Here is a 24,957-nt window from a genome sequence, read left to right on the forward strand (position 1 = left end):
CTGGGCCTATTAAACTGTAGGCCGAGGCCCATTTTATTTTTATTTTTTTATTTTTCATGTTGGCTGCTCACACTAGCCTCGGATGAATATTGCCATCAGAGTTCAAAAAGAGAATACACCTCAGAGGTGGGGGAACAGATACATAACAGGTGCAGAAATTTTTTTTTAGAATGATGAGCAGCAAAAGAGATGACCTACTTTCAAGCTCCGGAGGCCTATTTTTTAGATAATCGGTATCACGTGGAATAATAACTGACCTAATGATTCTAATTGTTGTTTAACCACTGGAAGAATGTGGTTCGGTTGAGCCAGACAACTCAAATGATCTGGAGTCTGGACCCTCCATCAGCTGGGTGTTACCGAATCCGAACATAGAAAATGGTCCAACCCGTGCCACCGAATTCGAATATTGAAATGGCGAAGGCGGAGAGGCGACGGACACCCTGGCCCGAGGCGTTGGTTTAAAAATGCCAATTTTTTATTAGGACGGGAGGCCGAAAAGCAGAGAGAGAGAGGGGGAGAGAAAAAGTAGTCTCTCCTTTCGTTGGTTCCTTTTTACCTCAAACAGCGAATGGGACAAAAGCCATCTCCCCGTCGCCACTGCCTCCACGAGGTCGCGTTAAGGAAGGGCGACTGCTGCCCCCGTTTTCCCACCCTCGGCGGCGTCGATCCGTGTCAACACCGCGTTCTCGAATCTAGATAGAGAGAGAGAGAGAGAGAGAGAGAGAGAGAGAGAGAGAGAGAGAGAGAGAGAGGACCCGTGTCCCTCCTCTTCTTCTTCTGCGTCTTTATCTTTTTCGTTTTCCTTTTTTCTTGTGTGTAAATAGGATTAGAAAGGGAATTCTATTTAATTTCGTCAGCCTTTAAAGACCCCGGTCAGACTCGGTCTCCTTCGAGCTCTCGATCTTGATCTTGATTGGAGAAAGAAAGACTGCCGCCGCCGCCGCCGCCGCCGCCGCCGCCGGGATCTTGATTTCGATTCTGATTGAGAATTTGGTTCCGTTTCCGCCTCCGATCGGTCGCTGGTGCGGGGTTTAGAGGATCTTGATAGAAGTTGGCGAAAGAAGTGAGACAGATCGCCTGAGAAGGGGCGGAGGGATGTCGGGAATGATCGCGGGGTGCTGAAAGATTATGGAAGTGGTTTACCTTGGTGGCGGAGATGACGCTTTACATTGCTCGCGAGGCTTCCAAGGTCTCCTCCTCTCCCTCTTTGTCTTTTCTTCCCTCCCATGTATCTTCGTTAGTCCATTCTTGCTTGTTTTTTGCACTTGTTTTGATTCTTTCAATGTATTTTGTGGTGGTTGCTGTTTGATTGCAGCTATGGCGGAAGGTTTGCATGGAGATTTCTGTGGAACTCCAGCTTCTGCTGGAGAAGTGGAAGCTTCTGCTTGCAGGACTCGTTTTCCAGGTATTCGTGGCGTGATCTCTATGGTTATAATCAATTCATAATCGGGGTTCTTTAAAAACTTGAGAAACCAGAGTTGTTCTGGAGAATTTGTGGATGATTCCTTATTCCTTGATGGGCTATTTAATTGATAGGGCTTTTAAGGTTTTAAATGATGTATTGATCATTTTATTTTGTGTTTTGATACATGGATGTTCTTTCTATGTCTGCATGCTTCTTAAATTGCTTGCTGGTACACATATGATGCTGTGTCAGCTGTAGTTCATCTTCTGGAATCTGCACCACTTGTTCTGGATTCATGTTACCATCAGTCTGTAGCCGTTTGGAGGATTGTTTGGGAGGATGGGTAAATCTAATATCGGTCTTTTAAATTGCACAATGTCTTCTCCTGATTGGTCACAACGGTGTCGTTTTCTTGGAAGCTGTTAAATTGAAATTCCAGCTCTGAGATTGCGAACTGTCATATTCGACACTCATTATAATAGTAAAATAGGACTATAAGCAGTACATTTGGCATTTTCCATTTGTTCTAACACACTTGGCTGTTTGAATTGAAACTTCAGATTATCATATGTTTTCATAAGTTGTCATTTATAAACTGATGCTGTTCTTGGCCAACTTGTCATCGGAGCAAGTGGATAGTGTAAACAAGTAAAAGATCTCTTTTAGGAAACTACCGATCTCTTTTGAACCAATTTAAAACTTACTAAATCTTAAGCAAAGAAATATATGAGTTGCTTGCATACTCTACATTCTATTCTTTGTTAGAATCATGCAGGGAAAGTTATCAGATAACCATTTGGTTGTTATGAAAGTTTAGAAGGTATAAGAAGCTTCTTTTGGAGTTTATCCTGTCCAAAAGGTTAATATGTGAGGAGGGAGGATAAATTTAACTTATACTTCGTCTGAGGTCTGTTAGGGGCCTTTATCTACATTTGTACATTATTTTAATCATTGTTGCAATGTTAGGATTAATGCTGGACCTGTAAGGGCCAAAATTTGAAAATAAATCGTGCATGTCTGTTTGATGTAGGGCTCAAGTAAATGACAGAACCATCGCCAGAAGTATGGTAATATATGTACAAAATGGAGGATACGAGACAAACTAAATCAGTTTTCAATAGTGCAGATGATTAGAACGTCTTCAATTGACCAATCACTTTACAGGGCTTGTTATTGTTACATCTTCCATTGTGTTTGTCATTGTTTATTATTGATCATAAGTTGATCCTAGAAAACTTTGGTTGGCTAGAATCCTAGCCAAATATGAGCAGACTTGACGGACTCTAGCCAATACGAGGTTTCATTAGTGGGGTTTTTTCGCTGCACTATACTTTTTCACTCTTGAATGATACTAATAAGATGCTGTGGATAGTTATATTTCTGATGATGGACTCCATGCATTAGACTTGTATTTAGTATTTACTGATGACTCTGGGTTTCATTTACCTTTATGTTCTTCTCTCTTGCTTCCAAAAATTTATATAAAACAGGTCTATTTTTTCTTTGCATTATTAAATCATTCAGAATGAATTTCATCATTTGTATCATATCAACAAGTCTCTCCGTCATGACTCATGAGTGTGAATGAGAGATTCTTTTTTTTCTTTCTTGAATAACCTTATGAATGTTCATGGATTGTCTTAGGGGTTTTCAATGTCACAAAGAGCAGAACTCTCATGAAGAATGCAATGATGAGCATCTTCAAGTGGACAAATGATCATTAAGATTTTAGCTCTTATAAGGATGATTCCTATGAAGCCCAAGCTGAAGAACCAATTTCATAATGATCATTGCAGATTTGATGTATGAGTATTTAATCTAAGATTTGGTTCTTGAATTGATCGGTCATTGAAAGGTCTAGTTGTTTAAAGATCTTCAAGATTGAAGCTCCTTCGTTCATGTTCAAAGAGTACAATGATTGTTTACAATTGATGCTTGAATCAATATTAAGCCAAATGATTAAAATCAATCAAAGCCAAGATTTTACAATCTTATATTACAACATCATGACTGGTCAAATTGAATAACTGGATATGAGTTGGTGGCTAATGGGAAGATATTAAGATAGGATCAATGCAATGTTAGCACATTAACATAATTAGGATTCAAGGTGGAGCTATAGATTTGGGTTTATTTAGGCCCTATTTAGGAGAGCTTTTGGAGGGCGAAAAAAATACTTTCTGGCTCTCCGAAAGTACTTTTAAATAAAATAGGGATGTTTGGTAAAAAATTTGGAAAGTTGTTTTAGATTTTTCAGAAAGCTAAAAATATCTTTTTGAGAGAAGCTCCATTTTGAAGCTTTTCGGAAAAGCACTTTTAGGCCCGATCGGAAAGCTGTTTTTTTACCAAAATATCCGTGATAAAATATAACAATTTTTCTAATAATTATAATATTTTATACCTTTATTATTATATTATACTATAAATATAATAATATATTATGTTATATCATAATACATTAATATGTTATGTTAAATAATTTAATATTATGTTATATTATGAAAATTAATTTATGCTAATAATTATAATATTTTATACGTTTATTATTGGATTATACTATAAATATAATATTATATTACATTATAGCATAATACATTGATATGTTATGTTAAATAATTTAATATTGTATTAAATTATTATGCTATAGTATATAATATTATATTACTATATTATAATAATATTATATTACATTACAGTAATATTATACTATATCATATATTTATGTATTAATACACATTATATTTTATTATGCTCTATTGTATAATACTATACTATGTCCTTTATGGTCATTTTGTCATATCAAAAGTATTTTCTCAGTTTGTTTACCAAACACATGTTAAAGTGCCACGACACTTTAGAAATGTAGTTACCAAACAACAAACAGCTTTTTATAAAAGCTCTACTTTCAAAAGCTCTACTACCAACAGCTCCCCCAAATAGGGCCTTAGTCAATTTGGAATTTCTGTTGCCCTTCTCTTTCTCCCCCCTTCCTTCCATTAATAAGTCATCTGGAAAGAAACTGTACATGACTAGATAATTTAAGGTTCAACATATGTATTTGAGATCCACACATATTTAGAAGACAGAGAGCATGATAGGATTTTTTTTGGGGGCAATTTTTGCTAACAAAAGGCTATGAACACATCATTTGACAATAAGGCTGTAGATAAGGTTGTTTTCTTCTTGTCCTCTATAGTTTGGAATTGTCTATCTAGAAATCCTTTTGGATAATGTGCTTCATTTCTACTTTATGCATGGTGGCCTTTGTGGAGCGGGTCTTAGGTTACCTGGATTGGGGAATTATCTATTTTGATTAATAATGGATTCAATCAATTTGTCGCTCTTTCTTCCTTGAGTATGACATTTAGTCCTGTTGTTGATTCAATTGTCATCACTAAATCAATATAAAAGCAATCAAAATCATGGTTACCATTGACATTCAATGACAAAGTTATCAACATATAGCATCATCTTCCTTTCTTAGAACGGCAATGTTGCTTCATTATATCTTAAAAGGTTGCTATCATCATGGATATAACTTTGACTAGGATGACTATCTTTCTCGATGTTCTTTCTTGTACAACAACCTATCAAATCCATCTCTTTTTGAGAACTCGGGGCCCCCAATGCTAGTCGCGTTCTCTTATTATGGCAACTTGTCTATCTTGCCCCCTCAAAATAAAATTCTCATGTGTTTTGCAACCTGTGGCTCTCCTCTCATATCTAGTATTCCCCCGCCTCACCCCCCACCCCCACAAGAGAGAGAGAGAGAGAGAGATTGTGTGTGTGGGAAGAGATACACATGCAACCCCTCTTGTCAAATGTAGATGTTCCAAAAGTGGGTAGCTTGGAGAAAGGGATCAAGTTATCAGATGATTTTAAACTCATTAATCAACTTGAGTGTGAACTCTAGCCTGGATATTAATTTGTTTTGGATATGAGGTTAGATCTTCAACATCTTATTGGGTTTTAATTTGTTTGAGGCCCAATCTGTCCTGTTGGGTTTGGGTGCAGGCCTAGTATGATCTGGACCAATTTTACAGCCCCACTCATAGTGGATGTGGAAAAGTATCCAGTGGCTCAATTTATAAGTGAATTTTATCCATGTTCCTTCCCAGCTAGGGGTACTTAACCATTACGAAAAGTCTTCATTTCTTGTTTGCTGACCAATTTCTGGATGGAGAGAAAAATCCTTCGAACTATAAAAGTTCATCAAAATCCTGTTCACTACTAGTACAAGTTGTATATGGTCTCTTCCACCATTGTTGATGACTTATTACCTGTATTCTTTCAGGACCTCTCCTTTGTTCAGGCCTTCTGTTGCAGACACTGTACATGGTTGCGCCGTTTCTAATTGCTGTTTTTACTTTGTTTGTTAGTTAACTCTAGTTCTACATGCACACTATATACTAGACTGTGCTTAACTTCAGCAGGAACCCCACCTTTCTTTTACAGCATCATCATTTTTTTATGCATATCTTCTGCTCATGTAACGTCCTCACCTTGCTCCTTAATTCATAGAACAAAGTGGGTCTTATAGTTGGATTATATGTAAATTTTCATGTGGCTTTCCAATGTGGCTTTTGTCTATTGAAATGATTGTTGTAATATTGCCAACTGCCAAGTCTTGTTGATAGACATACCAGAAATCAATCTATATCAAAATATTTTTTTCTTTATTTTGAACTAACTTCAGAATTTGAAGCATTAATGTCTTCTATGTCATTGCTGTAATTGAGGGAAAAAAGAATTTCATTTTTGCAACCATAGTGCTATTGGACTTTGATTCACCTAGATAAATATCTGTGTTGAGGTTGTTACTTTCGTTGTAAATATTTGGCAAGTTGGTTAAATTATCATCTTTCTGATGGTGCAATTTAGTGTCGTGGTATGATATTGTTATTAGAGTGCTGCTTCCCAGCACGACTCCTATCCCGACTCAGCATACCAGTCCCATGTGGCAGTACGGGATTGGTGCAGGATATGGGGGTCATGTGGGTGACTGGCAGGCCCGTGTTCCAGCCCACCAAGCACCACATGCTGGGGCTGGATCAAGGATAGAAGTGGTGTGATGAAGCTTTTTCCTTGTTGTTAAGTTCATATGGTTTTCTTTGTCATGTGGGCAGGTAATTTTTGTACGTTTATTTCTTTGACTTGCAATTTCTGTTCTTATATTTTTTCATCTTAATTTAATGTCTTTAAAATTTGTCATGTATTTACTCATAATCTTTTTGACTAAGGCATAAATAATTTGAAGACTTATGCTATGATTTCGTATATCACTAGTATTTTCATGGATTGGCTGCTCGAGGAGTTCATTATCTGCATCGTCCTGGACCAACTCTTCAAGATCTTGGATTCATGGTTCTTCCGGTGTGTATACTATGTGTAGTCTTCTGCTTAAGCTTATTAAATATAATTTTTCCAAGAAGCATAATTTTGTTTTGTCATTGAAGTGATGTTTTTGTTGCCTTCTGTTATATGTAATTTTAGGAACTTGGGAAAGAAAGAGGTTACATCAGTGAAAGTGTATTCACTGGCATCTTCTTGTCTTTTGTGCTGGTATGGTCTCTCATTTGGTTTTTATCTGGTCATGAAGTTTTTTGTTGATACTATTTGCTGCAGTGAGGTTATTGTTTGACTTCTTTTTTGTTTGTGGTTATAGAACAATTGTTCTTAGTTCAATTATTTGAAACAAAATCACATTTGTTCAGTGTCTCTTTTGCTTTGGTCTTAAGTTTTCTGCTACTTCTGTAAGAGACTGTGCATGTGCTTTTTTCATTTTTATTACTTTTGAGTCAAGTACATTCTTGTAGCTTCTGGGCATTATTTTGTATTGAATCAAGGACCAACTTCCAATATTCCTAGTTATTTCTACTATGCAACAAGACTTATAAGTTTAAAGGCATTACCAAAATCATTGCTGCGGCAAAGGCGAAGAGCAAAATAATATCAAATGTGAGAAATGTCTTACATGATTTGGCTAGAGCATTAATATATGTTTCTATCGAGTATCTTCAGTTCTATATTACTGATAATTGCTTATTTGATATCCTATTTCTAAACTATGAATAGGCAGGAGGTATACACTAAATAGTATTTGTCTGCATGGCTGATGTACGCGTGTGAGGCTTTGCATTTCTACAAACATGCTCTTCTTTTAATAGATACACGCGTCCATATTGACTGTGTGCCTAGGAGAGAGAGAAATTATATAAGCTGAATGGACAATATGGTTGTCATTTGTCAATTTCCCTCCAAACAATCTTAAGTGATGAATCATAAACATCAAATGCTTCTTCCTCTTATAAATAATACGCATATGCCCATCATTAGTAATATTTGTATGTATCTGCATATGTTTAGCAGGTCTTGACGTATTTGGAATTAAGAAAACCGGTGAGATTGGGACAAAAGTGAGAAGCATATCTGCGGAAACATATCAAAAAAGGATCTATAAAGCTGTTGAGGCTACATATATAGATGTGTATGCAGGGGTATGTAGTGCCATGCAGGTAATATTTAGATGAGAAGATTGTAAGAGAAGTTTCAAAAAAGAGATTAACATTAGATGGCTTTATCCTCTTGTGTGGAAGCAGTGGAGGTATGCAGTGCAAGCTTAATACTGCTGTATAATGATAGGAACCGAACAAGATTACCAGTATTCTGGTGACAGCATGTCAATTTCCTTTCTGAATGAAATGATCAAAAAGTCTCAAGAAAGAAAATGTCAGCTTAGATTTATTTTGGTGGCATTTTGTTTGTGGTGAAGTTAAGATGGAGGTATGGTTCATCTCAAAGAAAGTGAAAAGACGTACATTTTAGTGCTTCTAGCAGTCGTTACACAATAAATGGGTTCATCACTCGATCCAGCAACCTTTTGTTTCTTGGTTCTAGACTATTGTCTTGGAGTGTCACCAAGAAGGATTCAGTAACCAGTCATACAATAATGAATAGCAGAGTCAATCTGCAGTCCCAAGGCTACCAGCTGATGAGACCAATGAAACAGTTAAACCACGGTGGCAAGGTCCCCACCAAAGCCTTAAAATGTGTTCTACTGCATGAAGGTGACAAACCCACGACACAGTGCTGAGGAAGAAACAAGATAATTATCTGATAGGCAAAGGTATGATAGTAAAAGATGTTAGTAATGCTGTGAAATCCCAGGGTCTTTGATGATATATTTGTTTTTGCTAAAAATAATTAAGAATTATCTGTGTGGAAATAGGTCTCCATTTAGCAATATTGAGACACTAAAAAATGGAGGTTTGGCTATATAGATATACCTAGAAAGATATTCGTGGGGTGAGGGTGCTTCACGATTCGTGAACCGTGCTGGAGTCTCTGGGACGTTCTGTCGAACAGGTGCGGGGCCGGTGCCATGGCGGATCCTGGAGTGGGCAAATCGGCTACGTCGGCGCCGGGGAAGGCAGTTGGGACTCGGCCACCTGGCCCTGGGGAGGAGGCGAAGGCCCCCACTTGGTCGGAGGTGGCAAAGGGTGCTCCGAGGCAGTCGGTCTGGACAAACCATAGGATCTCTCCACGGGAGCTACAGGCACTGCAGAGTAAGTTCCCGGAGATCTTGGAGGTGCCGGACCAAGAGCTGGAGGGGGCGAGGTCGGAGTGGCGGAGCACTACAGTTATTGTACGGAGCTTGGGCAGGAGTGTTCCGGCCGCTTGGGTAGCGAAGGAGATCCGCAGGGTGGGTAAGCTGCAGTATGATGTTGAGTGTTTCTCTCTGGTGGAAGGTTTCATCGTTGTGAGGTTTGCCAACGGCGAAGATCGGGAGGCTGCACTGTTGAATGGTCCATGGTCTGTGGCCGGGCAGCTGCTAGCCATGGAACGGTGGCGCCCCAACTTCGTTCCGGGTGCCGGTGGGCTAGGCAGAGTGGTAGTGTGGCTTCGGCTCCCTGGGCTTCCTCTGGACTACTGGAAGGGGACGACTCTGTTCCGCATCGCTGCGAGGGCCGGTGAACCTCTGGCAGTGGATAGCTTCACGGAACAGGGGGGTCGTTTTGGCTTCGCAAGGGTCAAGATTGCCTTGGACTGCTCCGCCCCTCTGAAGCCGGGGATCTTCTTGAAGGGGAGTTCGGAGAGAGCTGAGGATAAATTCTGGCAGGCTTTCGTCTATGAAAACCTGCCGGCTCCATGCTCCAGATGCGGTAGGATTGCTCACCCAATGAAGGAATGTGGCGCCCTCTCTCCGGCGATGGGAGGGGGGGATGGTGTGGTGGGGAGCTCGGATACAGGGAAGAAGACGGCTGGGGAGAGCTTCTCGGAGCCCTCGGTGGTGGCGGATGGGGAGGCAGGCGATTTGGGAGTACAGGGGGTTTTTGGTCCTTGGATGGTTACGAACCGCCTTCGCGTCCATCGTCCGGCCAATCCTCCTAGGCGGGGGACGGAGACGTCCGAGCAGAAGGGGAAGCCGGAACCGGCACCATCCCCCGCTCGCGCTGCCTTAAGGACCACCGGAACTGTGCCGGCTTCCAGCTCTTCCCCGATCGACCTGGAGGGGTGGCAAAAGCCCTCCAAGTTCGCCCGGCGGCGGACGTTGGAGAAGGATGTATCGGTCGCCGGAGGAGGGGCGATCGGGGAAGAACCGAGTCAACCCGGTCCTCACTCAGAGCCGCTGGCTGAGCCGGGGAGTAAACCGGGTTCGAGTGGGGCCAGCTCTTCGATGGGCCAGGCTGAAGGGCCCAAGCAGGCCTATCGCTCCAGTGGGCCGGGCCCTAGTCATCTGAAGCGGTCGAGAGCGCCCACGGGAGGCAGAGCCCAGTTCGTTGGGGGGCAACGATCGGTGGTGAAGCTCTCCGGCAGGTTGGAGGGTGCCCGTCGCTGGCGTAGCCGGAGTTCTCCGCCGCCTCAATCGGTGATGCGTAAGCGTTCCCTGAGGGTGCTTCCGGAGCACCGGGGAGGTGGGGGGGTGTCTGACATCGGTGGTGGGGTGACGACCGGGCGGAAGCCGACGCGGACGGACAAGGCGGCGAAGGCGAACCTGGCGGAGACGGTGGTGGTGACGTCGACTGGTGCCTCCACGGTGTCGGCGGCGTCTGATCGGAGGAAGGATGCTGAGTATGAGGCTGGCTGGGTGGGAGCGACTGCAAACGGAGTCGGGGAAGTCCCTGTTGGCACAGCGTGCCATTTGGCACGGGCTAACAGTGATCCTAATCTGGCGGCTTTCCTCCTCCACGGGGAGGACTTTAAGGGTGGTGGCGTTCCCTTGGGTGCTGGGGAGCTGATGGGGACTGACACAGAGCCAGTTTTGAGGGCTGGGGATGGGGTAGACAGGAAGGGGAAGCACAAGGAGGTGGTGTCCCAGTTGATGGCGTCTGTGATGGGGGTCAGGTCCGAGGTCGTGTGTGGACAGCGGGATGCGGAGGTAGCCGGTAGCAGTGGCCCCGGGGAAGTGGGCTACGCCAACTTGTCGGGTGAATTATGAAGATTCTCTTATGGAATTGCCGTGGAGCGGGGAAGCCGTCATTTATTCCGGCATTTCGCAGGTTGGTGCAACTTTATAGTCCTGATATTTGTGTCCTTTTCGAGACCCGGTTATCCGGTAGGGGCCTTCAGAAGGCAAGAAGGGCAGTACCGGGAGGATGGGGATTTTTTGCAGTTGATTCTCAAGGGCTATCCGGTGGTATCATTGTCACTTGGGCGCAGGGGTGCTGCCAGTTGGATATTTTCAATGTATGCAACCAAGAGGTGATTATGGTCATCTCGGAGGGGAATAGAAACCCATGGGTTTTGGCAGCGGTGTATGCGAGTACAGATTGTAGGGTGAGGAGGATCCTGTGGGAGGAGGCCACCCAGTTGATTGGTCAGGGACATCCAATGTTGATGGCAGGTGATTTTAACTGTATAGTTGACCCTCAGGAGAAGATGGGGGGGAAGCCTTTCTCTTGTGAGAGGAAGATTAGGGAGTTCCAGGACTTTCTCATGATGAATGGTTTGGTTGATTTGGGCTTTGTTGGCCCAAAGTTTACATGGTGTAATAATCAGCAGGGACAGGCCAGAGTTTGGGAGAGGCTAGACAGAGCTTGTGCTACTGCTGGGTGGATACAGAGTTTTCCTGATCACCAGGTTCGTCATTTGCCGAGGATTGCTTCGGATCACTGTCCACTATTGGTTAGCACCGATGTATTTGTTCCAGCCCGTTCCCCCTTCAGGTTTGAGAAGATCTGGCTCAGCTATCCTCGATCTTGGGAGATGGTGCGGGAGGCTTGGAGGGTGCCTGTTAGGGGAGATGCTATGTACCGAGTCTCACGCAGATTGGAGATGACGAGGAGACGGCTTCGGCGATGGAACCGTGAGGAGGTGGGGAATATCTTTAGGAGGGTGGAGGATCTCGAGGGGGTGATTACCAGACTACAGCTTCAGGAGTCCCAGGGGGGGCTTATCAGAGGAGGAGGTGGGGGAGCTCAGATCCCACTTGGCACTGCACGATTCCCTACTTAGACAGCATGAGATATTTTGGAGACAGAAGTCTAGGATACAGTGGTTACTGGATGGGGATCGGAATACCAGTTTTTTTCATCAGGCGACAGTTATCAGGAGACACCAGAATCGGGTCAAAGCTATCAGGGGCGAGGATGGGGTGATAACGGAGGATCCCGTTCAGATTCGGCGGATCGTGGAGAGCTTTTTCAGGACACGGTGGACGGAGCAGTTAGGGGATGGGAGCTCAGTGGACTTTCCAGCTCCGGGGGTTAGGGTGTCGGAGGAGGAGACTGCAGCGCTGATCAGGCCGGTTTCGGAGAGGGAGGTTAGGGAGGCGGTCTGGTCCCTTGAGGGGGACAAGGCTCCGGGGCCAGATGGTTTTCCACCGTTATTCTTCCGGAGGTACTGGATGATAGTTGGGTATGATGTGACGGCTGCCATTCAGCAGTTCTTTTGTACGTCTACGATGCCTCCCGAGTGGCAGCGGACCTTCATTACACTGATACCGAAGCGGCGGGACGCCACTGAGCCAGGCCATTTTCGTCCGATTAGCCTTTGTACGACCTTGTACAAGGCTACGGCGAAGATACTTGCAGTGAGGTTGAAGGATATTCTTCCGAGATTGATCAGTCCGGAGCAGGGTGCTTTTCTGGGTGGGCGGAGTATTTCAGATAATGTGATGATTGCCCAGGAGTTCATGTTTGATCTGCACAGAGCCCCGATGAGGAGGAGCTTGATGGGAATCAAGCTTGATATGGAGAGGGCCTACGACAGGATGTGTTGGGATTTCCTTCTGCGCTCCATGCAGGGGTTTGGCTTTCATGCGACATGGATCAGCTGGGTTATGGGATGTGTGAGGGCTCCCTCATTTGCCATCTTGGTGAATGGCTCGCCGTCCCATTTTTTTGAGTCTACTGGAGGGCTTCGACAGGGATGCCCCCTTTCACCTCTCTTGTTTATTTTGTGCGCAGATGCGCTTTCCAGAGCTCTCAGACAGGCGATGGACTCTGAGGAGATGGAGGTTTATAGACCGGTGGTGGGCGCCCCGTCGTTGTCTCACCTGCTTTTCGCCGATGATTGTTTATTGCTTGCTCGGGCTACGAGGCGGACCGCGGAGGCCCTCCGCAGGATCATCTGGCACTACTGTGAGGCATCAGGACAGAGAGTTAACCTGGGGAAGTCCTCTGTTTGTTTCAGCCCGAGGATCAGGTCGGCGGTGAGGACCACTATCTTAGAGATTTTGGGGGTGGGCGAGCAGGAGGGCATGCTGAGGTACCTGGGGGTCCCGATTTCTGGTCGGCGGCTGCGGAGCAGGGACTGCTCATCACTTGAGCTCAGCATCAGACAGAGATTGGAGGGATGGCAGATGCATACTCTATCCATGATGGGGAGGATCACATTGGTTCGGTCAGTCCTTTCTTCGATCCCTATCTATTTATTGTCCAATTCCTTTATTCCAGTGTCTCTTGTGAGGTCTCTTGAGCAGATCTTTAGGAACTTTATTTGGGGGAGGAGTAGTGGCAGAGGAGGTATCCATTTGGTGGCATGGGAGGTGGTGTGTCAGCCGATCAGGTTCGGTGGGCTGGGGGTGCAGTCCCTGATGGCTAGGCGGGAGGCGCTAGCGGCGCGACATGCAGTGAGATTTGTGTTAGAGCCGGATAGTCTGTGGTCCTCGCTGATGAGGGCCAAATATGGAGCTTTGATACCTGGGGTGCGTGGCGGCCGTACCCACTCGCCGGTGTGGAGGGAGATGTGTGCTAGAGCTGCGCTGGTGTTACCGGAGTTGAGATGGGCCATTGGAGATGGGCGGTCGATCGACGTTTTGGAGGACAGGTGGGTGACTGAGCAGCCGATCAGCCGTCTTCCGACTATGGTGGACTCGGCGAGGATTGCTGGATTCAGGGTCCGTGATCTGATAGACCCAGAGGGGGGCCGTTGGAGGGAGGGTCTGATTCGGGAGGTGTTTGGGGAGCAGTTGGCTGAGTTGGTCTTGGATATTCCGATTCCCTGGCAGGAGGTGCCGGACAGGTTAGTCTGGCGGCCGACGGGCCGAGTGCAGGTGCGAGCTCGGGATCTCCATTCCTTGATCAGTAGGGCACCAGATCGGTGGATTGAGGGCAGATGGATCTGGCGGTTGCGATGTCATCCGCGGGTGGCGCTCTTCTTCTGGAAGGTGGCATGGGGTTGTCTACCGACCAGGAGCATGCTAGCTAGACGGGGCATGTTGATCTCTTATTGTTGTGAGCTGTGTTTGGGGACGGAGGAGACCATTGACCATGTTTTATTGCAGTGCCCCAGGGCCAGGGAGGTATGGAGTAGGTCCCTTGTTACATTACCCCTTTCGGTGGAGACGGCCCAGGACCTGATGCACGTTTTGAGAGCCTCCATGCGGAGCCCATGTTTTGCTCGGGAGGGCATCATGATGGCATACATCATTTATCATATCTGGCTGGATAGGTGTGCCCGCATATTTGAGGGGAGGAGGTGGTCTTCGCGGATGGTGGTGGATCATGCAGTGCTACGTGCAGGGGAGATCGTCGTGGCCTCTGCTTCTGTTACCTCTGGGATGGCCAGGGACATCTGGGGTACTTCCTCCGCTGAGATAGCGCCCAGGTTCGCCCTGGTTTCTTGGGTACCCCCACCCCTTGGTCATCTCAAGGTAAATTTTGATGGTAGTAGGCTGGTGGATGGTGTCTCTGGAGGTGTGGGATTTGTGATCAGAGACTGTGGGGGTAGACTGATAGCCGCTGGGGGCCGCAGCATTTCAGGACCTACCGTTGTCGGGGCAGAGTTGTGTGCTGCTTGGGAGGGCCTATCCTTTGCGAGGAGGGCTCTCGGTGCTGTCCGGGTGTTTCTCGAGGGAGACTCCTCGGTGGTGATCGACTGGATTCAGGGGGTGGATAGGTTCGGTGATGGCCATCCACTTATCCTTGAGACTAGGAGACTGGCTCAGGAGATGGGTGACTTTCATGCTGCACATGTGTATCGGGAGGCGAACAGAGCGGCTGACTGGGTCGCCTCCTATGTTGCCCGGCACTCGGGAGGGTTTCTTTGGACATCAGTAGCTGAGTGTCCTACCCCGTTGTTGTCTTTACTTTCTTTTGATATGGCCGCATGTACTCAAGCTAGAGATATATGAATTGCCGTTTTCACCAAAAAAAAAAAAAAAAAAAATATTCGAGCATAAAATTCAAGACACTTCCAATTCTATAAATTAGTTCCAGTTGCCTATATATCTCTTCTTAAAACATCTTCAAAATTAGACTTGAATGGAAGCTTCTGTTTCTTCAACATCTTACAATTTGACATAGTAATTCTGCCAGAATCAGGGAAGTTCATATAGTTGTGACTGGCATAACTTTATTACAGTTGTTGCCATCCTTTTACCACAGTTTCCTCTAGTTTATAGTTCTTGTTGGCTGTAATTTATGCCTTGTTTTGTTTTTGTACCCCCCTTAACCATGTTTGTTTTCTTATCTCTCCCATATGGGAGTGCTTATTTTTATCCAATGCTGGAGTATATCAGTTATGAATTTTGGGTAGTTGTGACATGGTCTTTCTTCTGGTGCAGTGGACGTTTCATCCTTTCATATATCACAGCAAACGCTTCTACACTGTTCTACTCTGGCGCAGAGTGTTGGCATTTTTAGTTGTAAGCTCATGTATCTTTTTGCTGTTTCTTTTTGTGTCCTGGTCATGCTGTGATGTGATGTGGAATATGCCCCAAGCAGGCTTCTCAGGTTTTACGGATCATTACATTTTATTCCACCCAACTTCCTGGTCCAAATTATCACTGTCGCGAGGTGAAAATCTGTACAGCATAATTATCAATGATTAATTAGCATTTCACTTTGGATAAACCTTTTAGTTCATAAAATTTAGCACTGAAACAGTGTTACTTTCAATGTTCTTTTGCATTCCATTCAGGGTTCAGAGCTTGCTAGACTGCCCAGACCAGACAGTGTATTTGAAGTGCTTCTCATTAACTGTAATTATCCCTTTTTTGGGTTTTGACCTATTACAATTAAATGCACTATCTATTATCTATATGTTTGCTTGGTTTGTTTTTGTTTGCAGTCCCACAGGGAGTCATTTATGGTTGTGGTGATTTGATATTTTCATCACACATGATATTTACACTGGTTTTTGTGCGTACATATCAAAAGTATGGCTCTAAAAGGTAAAGGATTGGTATCAAATTAATCATGGTTGGATTGATCTCCTGTGATCAGAATCGAATATTTTGCTGTGTGTTATCATGTGCATTGGGATTAAGCATGTTCACAATTCCCGCTACATGTGATATGCAAATATCAAAATTGTCTTGATGTTCTTGCAGGTTTGTCAAGCTGCTCGCCTGGTTGCTGGCTATCATTCAGAGTCTACTCATAATAGCTTCACGCAAGCATTACACAGTAGATGTTGTCGTTGCATGGTAGAATATGTGATCATGGTGATATTTATTTCTGGCAGCATGCTTGTTTATGTTTTAATTTGTTTGGCATGTTTTAGGTATACTGTAAATTTGGTGGTATTCTTTGTTGACAAGAAACTACCAGGTAAGTTCTTTTATTCTTTTTCTTTCTTTCTTTTCTTTGCTTTTTTGCTTTTTTGGGACAATTTTGTTTTATGCTTCATCATTGAAATTGTAGTTGTCGTTATTGTCATCTTATAGAAATGCCAGATCGAACTGGTGGATCCCCACCATTGTTGCCCTTGAGTGTCAAAGATAAGGACAGCAGGGCCAAAGAAGAGAACCACAAGCTGTTAAATGGGAATTCAGCAGAGACTGCTGATTGGGTATGAATCACTTAAATTAATGCGCCGCTCTTTTGTTGCTGAGGAATTATTGGTCTCACATGGTCAAATAATGAGCTGATGTTAGCTAAACAAAATCAGATTTCTTTCATTAGGTTTGCGCGCTCTTTTTCTGTATATAATTCCAGTTTGAATTTCATTTATGGGTTTTTTATTTGTTGGTCGCTGCTCTTTGTGATTACTGTTGCACTTGAAGATCTGTTCTGCTGTTTCCTGTTTATGCTAACTCCAGTCTAGGACACCGAATATTGCCTTTATAGAATGGGATTCTTTTGGGAGGCTGTTGAAATGGAAAACAATGTGTAGGATTAAACACTGAGAATTCTGAATATAGTGCCTCAGATTTATGGAAAAATGTGTTAAAGACCTAGAGCAACATTTATAGTGGAGCATTTCCGACCATGTAGCATCAGTTATCTTGCTGTTAGATGGACCAGAAGGAGGTGGGTTACCTATTGTATTTATGGAAACTTGCAACGGTGCATTATGATTATTATTGTGTTTGTTCATTTCTTTTTGTTTTGACATATAAATGAGTTTGTGGAAGGGTTACTATGATATGGGATAAGATGGTGCTACATTACCAATAAGTTTGTGCATTTTGAGCATAATCTGTTAATTTGCATAATATCTTTATTATATTTATTGATCTTGTGTGATATACTCATGACTTTTTTGTATATAATCTGTATTTTTTCCCCAGAGACAAAGACCGCAACTAAATGGTAAGCTTGTGGAAAATGGGAACCATGTCCATTCTGAAGCAACGTTGAATGGAACATAGATGATGTAATGGCTTGGCAGCATGGGTGCTTATTAGTCCATAACCTCGTAGGAAGCAGAATTTTGCTTTGGCCGGTAACAGTTTTGCTTGTTTCATGGTAATTATGCCTACATATCATTTAGTTTTGTTCATTTAGATTCCTTAGGTAATTTTTAAAGCTGTTAAAGAAGTTTGTTCTTATCTTGGTCAGTTGGTGTAGCAATACGCATGGTTGGATATGTTCTTTAATCATATAACCTTGTTATATGTTCTCTTGTAAGTGTGGTGTTTCCCTATTTAAATCTAGAACATGGAAAATACTGCACTTGATCTTTACCCAAAAGGCCGAGAAAGGTATAAAGCTAGAAAATGGCAAATATTCTCTCTTTAAAACTGGTTGAGAGGTTATGGCATTTGAGGTTTCAATTCCGTGCATGACTGAATTTCATTGTGCCTCCTATTTCTAAGGAACTTTAGGTGGTGTCACATGCATTCTGATGTTGCATGAAGATGAATGCGTCTAGGCTGATTTTGTTCCGTGAGTGATCATTAGTCTCTGTGCGTACGCATCTTATTTGGTTCTCCAACAAGCTAACGTGTAGCTTGTTAGCTGACCCTGTGAAACTAAGCGTTAAAGCCCATGAAGAGCTTTAACCATTGGTCAAGGATATTTTCTGCTAGCTACATATTTATGGATTTGTTTTATTGAATACAAGGTTAAATAATATTTCAGCATCCGTTATCTTTGAGAGGTCCATCGATGCCGATCGGTGGTGGATTTGGACGTTGGGCGAACGATAGATTATACTGTTAGCGTGCACAAAATATTGCATTTTTGTGGGCTAAAGAGTTTTTTTTTTATTGGGAAGAGAGTTGCCCTGCATGAGAGCAACAGATCAACATGTACAACCGCAAGATACTGAAGAGAAATTATTGCCCCACTAAGTGTGGCCGTGCAGCAATCACGCTGCTGGTTGCACCAAAATGTGCATTTGATGAAGCCGTAATTGGCTGCATGCAAGCAGTGTAGACAATAATTTTTTTCTTGTCTTCGAGCCAGTTTGAGCAGTAACTCCCAGTAACAGATTTGTTTCCATGCCCTCTAGTTCCGTGCTGGGGAGAAGACGATGCAATTAATGTCCTACATCTAAAACATTCATGGGGCACAGGAGAAGCCTTGTGTGGAGCAACTTGTGATAGCTTTGGTACGTGTGTGTCGGAGCAGCAACAAGTGGGAAGCACGCCTAGCGCGATTGTCGAAGAAGCAAGTACCTTGATGAGGCACCCACCGCACCGTTAGATGACATACATAGCATTAACTCCTCTGGATTCATAGAGTCCGAGAACTTACCTACAATCTGCTGCATTGACTGCCATCGTAGGTGGTTCCCACGCCGCACAGGCTGCACAGTTCGTAAAGGAGGAATGTTACAAACGCTTACTTGAACTCACTTTGTCCAGACCACCTACACACCATCCTCGCTAACATGCAGGCTCCAAAAAGAGTTAGTCTCTTCCTTGTCGTGGGCCGTTGTGAGCAGCTCTCAACCTGCTACCCTGTTCGAGAAGAAATACTTCACGTACATGTCTGCATTGATAAATACACTAGTAGTATGCGCACCTTTTCTCGATATTGTTGCTCTGCAGTTCAACATAAATCATGTAAATGAATTTTGCTCGCACTGAGAAACGAGACCTCGTGCGACATGTATAATAAATTTTTTTTGGTGTTCCTCTTGTATTTGAGAAATTAAAAGAGAGCATTTTCCTTTTTAATTCAAGCCATGTATGGTCGCACTTGCTTGCTTTTCAGCGACACAATGACTTTTAAAGGCATGGGATTTTGGTTGTTTCTACTGCTGTTTGTTATTTGCATGCTTTGCAAAGAGCTATTTAGCTCAAGAAAAAAAATGAGTATATTAATTATCCGAAAGCCAATGCTAATTAATAATAGATTGATAGCTCCACGACATTTTAGGCTCACTGGTACAAAAAATGAACAAATATTCAAGTGCGAATGCAGAAAAATATACGTTAAGAACATAATTTCAGACATGACTTTCTGAAGCACAAATAAGTCATAACAATGCAACATCAAAGATCGTATTACGATGCAGGCATAAGTTATATGTCAAAAGGACTCTCAATGTCCAACCCATTACATAAAGGCATATATTGGTTAAGACCTATATGACAGTAAAAGTGCTGAATGTAAGAAATACCATCAGCAAAGTAAGCAACCTGATATATTCAAGCTTTAGAAATTATTTTCTGGAGTAAGCTAAATGTATAACTTTCAGATATTTAATATTTAAAAATAAGGAATAAAAACATGGTTAACAAGATAATTCCCACCTTGTTATTGAAGGCGGGCATGTGGCCCCTACACACCAAGCCTCTTTTCAGATTAAACACATGGCATTTTGACCCTTATCAAGAAAAATAATTTCATGTCCCCAAATTTCTCATGCAATGTGCTCACTAAACCTTTCATAATTTGGCTTCGCTAAAACTTGGGAATAAAAAGGTAGCCCAGTATATGAGACTCCCATCATTGCAGAATCTGCGGAGGGTCAGATATACTCAACCTTATCCCCGCATGGGGAGAGGTTGTTTTTGTGTTTTGAACCCATGACCTTTGAGTCACAATGGAACAATCTTACCATTAAACCAAGGCTTAGTCTCATGCTCTAAAATTTGGAAATATACAAGGGAAATATGAGACCCTACCATGTATTTTCGGAAAACCTTCATATTTCCAAATTACAAGTACATATGACCGCTTGCTGCTTTTGTTCCTTATATCATTTCCAACACCCAATTTCGAACATGGTAACTATAGTTCAGTTCCTTTTTTTGTTAAAGAATAAAAGAAAAGAGAAAGGGACAAACTTTTATTTGATGACTAGTCACAATGCTAATACATGACAATTATTGCTTGCTAAACAATTCAATCCATCAAACACACACAAACAACTACTTTCACGTGCCTTCTATTTGAAAGTGCACTTTATAAGTCTATCTCTTGTTAATAACCAGTTAAGATACAAAAGGTAACAATACTAACATAAAACCCCTATCTGTTAAGGAGCACATCACATAAATCATGGATTGGACCCTATAGAACACCCCCCTCCCCTCAAGGTCAATTTTTTTTCCTTCAAAGAGGGCTAGGTCTGGTCTAGGGTCTTATAGAGGAAAGCTAACTGCTTGCTGGTTGGGAGCTGTATGAGTGGTAATGTCCACGTGCAACTCCATGAGAAGGTGGACAGAAATGGTCTTTTTCGAGTACTTTTTTCCTTTGTGGCAGGACCGAACTCCTTACCTTTTTAAAGAACTGGCTGTAGTGGAATGGTTTCAGTCAGTTAGCTCAATCATAAATAGATAAACCGACGAGTGGGATAGGAACCAGATTCTCCACCAATGGAATGAGGACATAGCAAATCAGATTAAAAATTTTCCGCTGCGGTCGCCTTGCTCCTTGGTTTCTTCGTCCATAAACGCTAATTGCAGTCTTTTAGTTTAGTTCATTAGCAAAACCCAGCTAAGGGAATACCCAAGGTGTGGGGGATTTCCCCAGGCACCAAACCAGAAAAAAGGTAAATCCCACACATAGATAAAATTAAGCCAAGACTCCTATCTTCGCTAATCCCAGTCATGTATTTCTACATGATCAATTTTCTCCTCAAGATACAACAATGTGTTCAGTTTTATAATAATCATGAGCTCCTAACAGCCCTCCTTTCATTTATGTTTTCACCTCAAATTTAGAAGGTGAAGCATCTATCTAGATTATGATGATCCTATACCTTCTGTAAATAATCCAATTTGACTGGCCACTTCCAACTAGAAATAGCCAAAAACAGAAAGAAAAGCACCTTTAGGGTCATCATGATCTATATAGGTCTGATAAAATGTTCTAATGGAGGGTAGATATTAGCTGGAGGCATGGTCTGCCGTACCAATCGATATGGGCCGATATGTACCGGTACCGGACGGAACCGATATGGTACAGCTATATTTTTCGGTTCCGACTATTCGCAACCCGTACCGATCGGTACCGGCCGTATCGACCGGCTCGTACCGGCCGCAATTTTTTTTTGGCTTTTGGCCCGAACCGGCATAGTACCGATTCGGTTTGGTATGGTACCAGTACCATACCGGTATCGGTGCCCCACCGGTACGTCGGTATGGTCGGTACAGCGAATCTTGGCTGGAGAATAGTTTGAAATTAAAAACAAGGAGAGAAGAAGTCAAACAGGTCTGGCAATCTAACAGAACTGATTATCCTAATGTTTACGGACAATATAAGCAATCTGTGAGGTGATTTATCTTGTTGATGAAAACTTGGGATGTGGAGAACCATGGTTCACCAATCCCTTAAACTTCAACTATTTCCCCCCTCATTTTAGTTGAATGCATGGATCGTGGACAGCTCATTCATGAATAACCAGCTACAACACTCAAACAGGGTGTTAACAACACCATTCATGATAAAGTAACCCCCTCCCAGAAAAAGGGCTTAGCAGAAGACAGAAACCGATACTTCAAACCTCATTTCCACAATTGTTATTACTATTTTCTGACTTCCAAGAATTTTCTAGCTATTGTGTGTTAAAGAGCAAGCTCCAACTGCTCACTGACACCAATATTTTTGTTTAGCTTTTGAACCTAGACAAAGCAGTATTTGACATGTAAATCAAATAATCGTTCTTAACATACCTCAATCTTTGCAGCATATTGTTTGAAAACTCAGAGGGCAATGAACATATCGGTTAAGAGACGAAGGTGAAGCTTCACTAACCCAAGTATCCAACACTCATTGAACTTGCTTTTTTCTGGCACGGCCTTGATTGTGTTTCACTAGTGTTGTTGGGCATTGAGTTAGTGCATCATCTTTGGCAAGATCTTGGCGTTTAAAACTTTTTATCAGACTGACATTTTTTTCCTGTAAAACATGTGTGAGCCCTACCAGATTAACTTATAAGAAATGAAACAATACATCTTTTTCTACCAACACATAAGTATGTCCTATCATGCAATTCATGCCAGGCAACCTAAGGCTCTCTATGTATTGTTTGAGAGAGAGAGAGGAAAACATGAAAGTGAAACTCAAGAAACTGGTAAATCAGAAACAAAAGTTAAGGAATGAGATGACAAAATAGAAAGGCTGAAAAAGCATTTTTCTCTAATGAGATACACAGGAAATGAATGACATGTAGCAACTATAGAATTCAAAATTTATGATCACATTACCTGTTAAAAAGCTCTACCCTATAACTCCATCTCTTGCTCTGCCATTCCGATTATCTGCATAATTAGGTGCAAAAGGCCAATATAATGAGCTAGAGGAAGGGAAGAAAAATTTTACTTTAAGAATCATGACATAAAAATGTCAAATTGCAGTTGCATATCACTGAAAGTTGATGAACAGAAAAAGCATCTGATTTAAGCAGCCAATTTAATCCATCAAAATCAAGTTTAACAATTCACAAAATCTTACAGGAGAATAACAAGAGGTCTCTATCGAAGCATTCAACCTAGTTGACAACAAAGTTAAAACAATACTGTGCCATTTTCTAAATTCCTGCCTCACATACTCCACAGCATTCAATAATTCTCACAGCATCACAACGATGACCACAATCAGACTGAACCACAAAACAGTTTCGGATATTTTTCACATGAAGGTACATTCCTTACCCAAAGGACATTGACTTTGGAAAGAAAACAATGGGGTTGTAGGATCTACATGGCCAACTACAGATTGCTCAGATAAGATCCCTATACATTGTCAAGAGGCAAAGAGGCATACATCCTCTTTCTAGAAACCCCAGCAAACACTTTAAAAAGAGGAATCCATGTGACAAGCAATTAAGCCAAGCAAATAATGGTGCACATCGAACTACAAATGGGAATTCTTTCTTTTCTTTTCTGTTTTTCCTTTTTTCTCAACTATTTCTTTGTTTTCTTGAAAATGTCCAATAAAAAGGATTATGAGTCTGTGAAAGTGTGGGAATACCTGCTTTTTCTCAATACTCGTTGGGCCGTTTTGAGCAGCCATTGCTATATCCTCCACCCGAACAATCAAGAAAACCGGGGAAAAAAAGAATCACCACATAGAATTCCACGAAAACATCAAGAAAGATAGCACTGCCTGAGAGATCAAGAAAATGATCTCAAACATAAGTACTACCAAATAAAAACTACAAGAAAACAAGCAGTTACCAAGAACAAGATCAAAACAATCTCGTCAGAAGGAAATCGCCACATAAAAATTTCGAGAAAGCAAAGAAAAAGGGAGCATTTAAAAACGGGAAAGAAAGAAAGAACGAAAGGTTTTCTGCATTGAAAATCCCAAAATGAGGAGATCCACAAAACCTGATTCTTGGAAATCAAAAAAGAACCAGACGAGCGAAAGAAAAAGCTAAACCCAACCAAACGAAACAAAATTTCCTCAGATGACTAAGCTAGCTTCTAAATACTGATGATCCAAGACAAGAGAACATCATTCGTTAGAACGGAAGACTAATCATCTTCTTGGAAATAAAATTAAAAAAAACCTAAAACCTCTTCCTATAGGAAGAAAAATTTAAGGATTCATATCCAGGAAAAGCATTAAAACAAATGCAAGCAATAAAGAGAAAAACCAAGATTGAGGAAATACCAATACCAGGAGAGCGGACGCAGTCCAGTGCGATGGAAAGAAATCAATCGCGAAGATACGAGAAGAATAAAACCTTCGGCGCCCCTTTTCACTCTAGTATAGGGTTTTAAGGAGCGGGGGATCCGTCGGATTAGATCGTGGATTCAAATATAATGGGCTTGGTTTGGGGCTTTTCAAGCCCAGCTCCAAAGGTCTCGCGGACTCTCAAGTACCGAAGCTTCCTGAAGAGGGAGAGTGAGATACACGGTTTTTCCAGAGGAACATTAAATTATTAAGTCACCTATTTGGGCGGGCTCTTTTTGTCGTTTTATAGCCTTCTTCAAGCCATTTTCTCAAAATTGGACCAGCCCGAATTCTATGCCCAGTGACATACAGATATGTCCATAAATAATGATCCCTATTACCAAGTTCTTTTTTGATCTTTTTTAGCTTTTAAAAAATTATTCTATAGAATATATACTATCAATTCTACTTTTTCAGTTCCCCGGGCTTCATCGCAACCACTATAAACTGTATATCTCAACCAAGATATTGGCATTTTTAAAATATTGGCATATAATTTCTTTTGGTAACACCTTGGTATCTATGTAATTGTCTTGATTTAATTTAAACTAAAGCCGATTATGAGTCGGGCACGGAAAATATCAAATTGTAAATAGACCCGGAATGAAGCCCAATTAAAACTAAATAGAATTTAGGCCTGAGACCCAGCCTATAATCAGCTCTAGACTTCAATCCTCCAGCACATAGCAGTTTGATGTCATCCAAGGCAATCGTCAAAGGTTGGCAACCATCAGAAGCCCTGGTCAGCAGCTTTTCTCGTGTGAAAGATTCTCCTCATCAAAGCACCACAGAACTGGCTTG

The 24,957-nt window shown here is 42.4% G+C and overlaps 1 protein-coding gene and 1 long non-coding RNA gene across 8 annotated transcripts; one reads left to right on the forward strand and one right to left on the reverse strand.

The window, feature by feature from the left end:
* The first annotated feature begins 528 nt into the window (after positions 1-528).
* On the forward strand, positions 529-20,841 carry LOC103704095 (phosphatidylinositol:ceramide inositolphosphotransferase-like). Of its 3 annotated transcripts, XR_003385043.2 has the most exons (13): positions 529-1,192; positions 1,319-1,408; positions 6,695-6,781; positions 6,902-6,970; positions 15,417-15,497; positions 15,577-15,648; positions 15,773-15,833; positions 15,923-16,025; positions 16,185-16,280; positions 16,358-16,404; positions 16,521-16,645; positions 17,367-17,544; positions 18,533-20,841. XR_003385043.2 is itself a non-coding variant. In XM_008787244.4 (12 exons), exons 1-12 carry the CDS (start codon positions 1,160-1,162, stop codon positions 17,445-17,447), a joined length of 945 nt encoding a protein of 314 aa, XP_008785466.2. In that variant the 5' UTR covers positions 529-1,159; the 3' UTR covers positions 17,448-17,762. The 3 variants fall into 3 exon arrangements, 2 of the variants coding, with proteins under 2 accessions (XP_008785466.2, XP_008785467.2); XM_008787244.4 differs by lacking the exon at positions 18,533-20,841 and having other exon boundaries at positions 17,367-17,762; XM_008787245.4 differs by lacking the exons at positions 529-1,192; positions 1,319-1,408; positions 18,533-20,841 and adding an exon at positions 4,282-6,534 and having other exon boundaries at positions 17,367-17,762.
* Positions 18,259-24,323, reverse strand: LOC120110321. Of its 5 annotated transcripts, none has more exons than XR_005511265.1 (6): positions 24,094-24,319; positions 23,449-23,583; positions 22,683-22,736; positions 22,149-22,374; positions 18,778-19,067; positions 18,259-18,698 (listed from the first exon to the last, which is right to left on the reverse strand). It is a non-coding gene; the product is annotated as an uncharacterized LOC120110321 (long non-coding RNA). The 5 variants fall into 5 exon arrangements; XR_005511268.1 differs by having other exon boundaries at positions 18,778-18,983; positions 24,094-24,318; XR_005511266.1 differs by having other exon boundaries at positions 18,259-19,067; positions 24,100-24,323.
* Between the last annotated feature and the right edge of the window lie 634 nt (positions 24,324-24,957).

This window comes from Phoenix dactylifera, chromosome 3 (assembly GCF_009389715.1).
Source record: "Phoenix dactylifera cultivar Barhee BC4 chromosome 3, palm_55x_up_171113_PBpolish2nd_filt_p, whole genome shotgun sequence".
Lineage (NCBI taxonomy): Eukaryota > Viridiplantae > Streptophyta > Magnoliopsida > Arecales > Arecaceae > Phoenix > Phoenix dactylifera.